Source organism: Molothrus aeneus, chromosome 10, assembly GCF_037042795.1.
Source record: "Molothrus aeneus isolate 106 chromosome 10, BPBGC_Maene_1.0, whole genome shotgun sequence".
Lineage (NCBI taxonomy): Eukaryota > Metazoa > Chordata > Aves > Passeriformes > Icteridae > Molothrus > Molothrus aeneus.
Genome location: NC_089655.1, coordinates 10,030,562 through 10,036,652, shown reverse-complemented (window position 1 = coordinate 10,036,652; position 6,091 = coordinate 10,030,562). Strand labels below are relative to the sequence as shown.

Here is a 6,091-nt window from a genome sequence, read left to right as displayed (position 1 = left end):
GCTAGTTTTATGTGGAAGTCTCCACAGTCATCAATTGTATGTTTGGATGACTGCAATGAGCATTAATGAAAAAAAAAAACCAAAAAACACCAGCACCCCAACAACCTACCAAGCAACAGGGGTGGTCTTTGAGTTTTTAAAGCAAACTTCAGAGTTTATGGAAAAGTCTAGTATGTGATTGTTTTAAGGAAGATAATCTCAACCCCAGGCTTGATTCAAATGAAAGACTAAATATTAATTTGACATTAATACCTTCTTACCAGTAGTGCATCTGCAAAGAGATTCTTCATTAAACCCTGTAAATTCACAATTGTACCTTGCAAACAGAATTACTATGACTGTTCAAGCAAACAATAATTTTAAAATATCCATTCAGTTCATATAAATGGTATCTTCATGTTAGCTCCATCATAAGAAACAGGCATGGAACACAGACAAAACCTTTTCTTAGTTAGGTTAACACTGAAAATTCAAACAGTCTGACAAACATGTTGCAAGTACTTGAACAGAAACAATATAAAATTTCACTGGCTTAAAAAAACATCTAAATGAGAAATCCATTATTTCACTGAATCGCTAAACCCTACATTTAAAATGGTGCATTTACAGGACTATTCAGATGAATTAGGCTTCTTCACTAAATACTGAAATTCTGATAAATTGTGCAAGTATTAAAAAATATTAACATTTTAAATGTCAACATTACAATTTTAAATAGCCTTGCAAGTGCAATGTTATAAATATTAAAAAAAAACCTCAGAGCTACAATTTAATATAATTTATATGAGCAAATGAAAGTGCTTTTCAAGTATTTATGTTCATTTATAGTTGGATTCTCTTGTATGTAAGTCAGTGCTTAGATGGTACAATTTAAATATATCAGTCTTTTTAGAAATTCTGGATGCATACATTTATCTGGATGGAATAAATGGTTTCATTTGCAGATATGTGTGCTAAATATTTAAATATAGAATACAATTTGTGATAAATATTTAAATATGAAATACTGTAAAATTGAAGTATTATAGATTTTGTTAGGAATCACATCCTGATGGGTGTGTAATAACCTGACAATGCCATGGGAGCCCTCGAGCCATACAGTAACTGTCATTTCTAACAAAATCCCAAATTACATGGTAAATAGTTTTTTCTTCAGGAGAGACAAAAGCATGTGACCATAATAGAGGCCCAATCCTGCCAAATTTGAAGAACTCAAAGATCGCATGATCAATGTCCAAGGCCATGGAATCTAAAGAAAACTTCCCAACACTTTCTTCAGTCAGCTCTTCGCCACAGTCACTCTGGAGCACACAGCCAGTGCTGTCACCACTGTCCTGCCTGCCCAGTGCCTGCTGTCGCTCCCTCTCTGGCCAGTCAAGCACCATTATCATCACAGTGATACAAAAACCTTTGTATTCCTGTTTGCCAGCCAGAGGAAGGGTGAGGTACGTGGGGAGATACTTGTTTATTAGACAAGAAAACCAAACCAAAACAACTCTTAATGAATCATTATATAGTTAAAAGTGCACTGAAAATATTTCCTATGGAACCCTATCTCTCGTAAGTGCCAGACTGGCATCTTAAATGATATCCACTTGAAACACTGAACATACGTAAGCTGATACAGGAGCATTTAGATTGTCTTGCTGTTTGAAAAGCACATTAACACAAGGCAGCATTGACATCTTTCATTAAGGATCTGGTGATGCTGTAGTTTTATGGTGAAGATGCAGCTCAGAAATGACAAGGTTCAGCAGATGCCCCTGCAGATGCCATTATAAGATTCCTCCAACAAAGTGCTTTGTCATTTGCCATAGACAAAAGTCAAACTGTTGCCCTACCTCGCCACAGTGCTGCACTGGCAATTTATAATTTTCTTTCCAGATGCAGCAGGACTTCAATAAATTATAGCTCTTCAGAGTTAGGCAATTCTTTGTAATAAATCAGTTTCGTGTTCTGTGAAGAGTGGCCACTGTTTAGATTGGTCTCTTCATGCAGACCTGACAACGACTGATGATATTCTCTAGTTGTCCTGCTTTCAAAGTCTGTGGCACAGGTCTCCTAGAAGAAAAACCCAAACATTCAACTTTTTTCTTTAAAAAACAGGGAAAGACAATGTGACTTTGGATATAGAATTACTGACAAGAACCTTGAAATTCTTGGCTCAAACATCTATGTGCTACAAAATGACTCTGCACCTAACAAACAAGGGTGCCTAACCTGAAGGGAATTACAAAGGAAGCCCCCACAGTTTTTGCAGGCATTTGTGTCCTTGGGCATTGGGATGAAGGGAAGTACAGTTTACCTGAACATTCTTCTTGGATTTAAGGATGCCAACCAGAAACTGTAGGAATTTGTGTAGTAGTTGCATGTCCCTCTGCCATGGCACTCTATGAATGGGACGGCCCGAAATTCTTCCAGACAAGATCCAGGAGATGCCAATGCTTGGCCAGAAGCTTCTGAGCCAGCACTTGTGTACTACAACCACCAAAACATTTTGATGAGAACTTGTCCATCAGCTTTTAGTAAACTGCAAGCAAAAAAGCCCCCCCCCTGCTTTCTAAAACATACCATTGTTCTGTGGTATATCTTGGACAAAATAAAATGAATGCAGATTCATTTGATGAAACTTACAATGAAGGACAGAAGCCTTCTGAAAATTCAAGCAGTTATGGCATTTCTTAAGTTATTAAAATCCATATAAATTTCAAGCAGTTATGGCATTTCCCTGCAAAGGCCTTTTTCAGGTGGATGAAATGCATGAAACTAACCAGTACAAAGCCTAGAGAGCTGGCTTCTGTCCAGTTGAGTACAACAGTAAGTACATTACAAATAAACAAAACTGGTGGGGGTGTGTTTTCATATTTTTTATTGCACTGATCACTTCTCCCAACACAAAAAGCAGAAAAAGCATTTTCCTTATCTGATGTTGGTAAATGCTTGTAGGAGTAGCTCTATAATAATTTGCAATGGTTTAAAATTGGCTAGAAAATACCATCTAACTTTGCTGATATTGGGAATAAGTAAATTGTTTTAACCAAATGCTAAAAAGTTCTCTCACTTTTTTCCAAGTTTATTATTATTACTTCTTAGGGCCAAATTGCAGGAGAAACAAAAACTTCACCCGAGACCTAAAAGGACTTTACATTATGGAAAAAAGAGGGGTTTAAAATTCTTCTACCTTCATTTTTCAATCCCTATGACATCCCACAAACATGGGTAACACAGATGCAATGCTACATCCCCTATTATAAATACACTGTTAGTCCCATAAGCAGTTCTCAATTTGCACTTCCAATATGAACTTTCTTCACTCATATCTAATTATGGCATCAAAATTGCTGAGGCAGTCTGCTGTAGACGTTGTTCTGCGTTTATTTTTATTTTAGCTTTCGGTGCACTTCAGCCTCAAATCTGATTTTTAAAAGAAATTTCTGGCATAGAATTTGGTCACTTATTTCTATGTTTTTGTGTTCCAAACCATTTTAACCACTCTACTCCCAAACCTGTTTCCTAGATCTTAGCATAACATGTGAAAGTGAATGCATGCAGTTATTTTTGACAGACTAAAATCCTTTAGTACTTCTCTCATCTTTTCTGCTTTTCCTCCTGCCACCTATTTTTGTGAACAGATCAGAATAGCAGTTTCTATGCTTTTGGAATTGAATAAGAATTAATAGACTTATTTTCTACTTCTTGGCAGAGGCAAAAAAAATTAAAAGGATTTAACAGTTATTAAGAAACAAATAAGCTATGAACAGCTGAAAACACCAATGAAAATGAGAGGACATAAAATGAATAATTCAAGTTGTTATATCCTTACCATAACAAAAGAAAAACCCTTCCAGAGAGACATCCAGCCATCTGGACATGCAGGAACCACAGTTGTTTGGCTATGAACTGCTATTACCATTGCAGCTCCTTCACAGACAACACACCTGTGAAGGCAAGCACACACATTCAGTGCAGACATGAGAGAAAACATGAAAGCAGAGCAAACTTATGCCTTCTAGGATGGTAGCTACCTCATGGCATAGCATACCTTGCTATAAATGCTACTACTCACACAGGTTTTGTGTGTTTAATGAGGAGTAAGTAAATTAAACCCTTATACCTTACCTTGCAATTGCTTTGCAATCTCTGCTAGTAACACCAGACTAAAACTGTTCTAAGATGGGAAGCAATTCCAGAACATTTGAACTTAATTTTGCCTTTAACGAAGTAACGAGCAGTAAGTTAACTTTTTCACATGCTCACTATTTTATGTTGTTCTGGTTTAGTTCAAAGTTCTGTACTTCTGTACCTTTATTTGTAATTAGAAAAAATAATCTTTATTTCCTAAATGAGGAAACTGAAGCTGAGCTACTGGATTGCAACAACAGGGTAGGGCAGGACAGAAGATAAGAGTGCAATGCCTGCCTTCCCGCCTTGGATTTTGCTGCTCTAGGTTTTTCATGCTTTTAGAACTTTTCTCTTACATGGTTCTCCATCCTTCTCAGCTATTCCAAGCAACTAGAAAGGGCCAAGCTTGCAGAACAGCGTTTCATAGCTGAGACCCTTCAGCTCAGTTTACAATGTTCTTCACCAGCTACAGTAAATACATCATCCATAACTGAAAACAGAACTTGATTTGTGCTATAATTCTATATTAAAAAGTTGTCTTTATTTAATTTTAGTCTGTCTGTAATATCCATAATGATAGGGTCTAAAGAAAACAATCCCTGCAATCAGTAGGACAGTGTGCCATTTTCTTATGCTGGCTCTGCAGCAATAGGCCCTGTAGTGGGACCCTTTATTCCAACTTTTGTTGAGAGTATCACTGAGTATTTGACATACTTAGGTGAGTAATCAAAAACCAGGCAGATGAAGTCAGTGCTTGTACTGGCTGAGACAGGCAGGTCTTGCCTAAGATTTGCCACTTAAAACAATTTGTGATGCCTCTATGGTTCCAGGGCAGAAGAGCTAAAATTCTTATCCTTTTACCTGCTTATCTGGGGCTCTAGTGCCCTGCCAGAAATGGGTGCCATGTCTGGTGGCATCACCACTGCAGTGGACAGCCAGTAGGAGTAGTCATTGCGAGAAGCAAAGCTACAAACATCATTGGGGCTGCAGAACAAGAATGGCATTGTGCTGAACCTCTGCAAGCAGCTACCAGCTGTTCCTGGAAGGCAAAAGAGGAGAGGTTTGTGGCAGGACATTAAATTTAGTGCAGTGACCAGAAAAGACACACGATGGCACCCAATCCACTATAGGGACAATTAAAACAGTTGTTAACTATAAGAAGAGTCTGTTCAGTAAAATTATCTGAAAGAAAAATGCTTCTGGCTTATACAAAAATATCTATATAATAAACCAGGGCTAAGAACAAAATCTGTCAAAATAATACAATCTTCTTGAATGGTATCAGCCCTTGACACAGTAGCGGGGATTCAGCTACTTAAACAAGTTTCTGGTGACATTATTCACAGCCTAAAGTATCCCACTTAGGCTCCAAAACCCACAAGATTCTCCTTCACATCCTGTGGTGTTACTGTCAGCCCTGTGCAAATGTTGTGAAGGTTTATACTAGACATCTATCCATAAGTAACTGAATTCCTCCTCAAAAAACTCTAGGGATATCAACGAGGGAATATAGGAGTGCAGGAAAGAAACCATGATTCCTGAATTGACTCCAGGCCCCTCTGGAGACAGATGGTTGAAACCAATGTTTATCTCAGACACTTACTGTAAATTTGGTTTCAGGACAACTTAGCATTACTGCACTCTAAGAAAAAAAGTCTAAATTTTTTTACCAATACAGTACCAAGATCTTGTCCATGTGCTCGTTCATTTCCTTGTACAAAAAGCAGAGAATAGCCAACATAGATCTGGGATGTCCCATGTGGGCAGGAAGGAATCTTTGTTGTCTGACTATGCCGGGTAAAGATAAATCCTTTTCTTGTTGGACCAGCAGTGATAGTACCTGGTGATCCAGGTAACCCCTGCAGACCTGGAAAGCCAATCAATCCAGGTTGTCCTGTGGATAAGAAATAAATATGTCTGCAAGTATTATAATTTTGTTTAAATTTTCATTTCTTTTAAATTTGTGAAA

The 6,091-nt window shown here is 37.6% G+C and overlaps 1 protein-coding gene across 1 annotated transcript in view; it reads right to left on the bottom strand.

Moving 5' to 3' along the window:
• Positions 1-1,078: 1,078 nt before the first annotated feature.
• The window catches only part of COL4A3 (collagen type IV alpha 3 chain), a 53,993-nt gene continuing 48,980 nt past the window's right edge, over positions 1,079-6,091 (bottom strand). The window contains exons 48-52 of the mRNA XM_066556599.1: positions 5,804-6,016; positions 4,984-5,161; positions 3,824-3,938; positions 2,306-2,478; positions 1,079-2,061 (exon numbers count right to left, since the gene is read on the bottom strand). Of these exons, the coding sequence (XP_066412696.1) occupies positions 1,977-2,061; positions 2,306-2,478; positions 3,824-3,938; positions 4,984-5,161; positions 5,804-6,016 (764 nt within the window). The 3' untranslated portion in view covers positions 1,079-1,976. The remainder of the gene's footprint in view (positions 2,062-2,305; positions 2,479-3,823; positions 3,939-4,983; positions 5,162-5,803; positions 6,017-6,091) is intronic.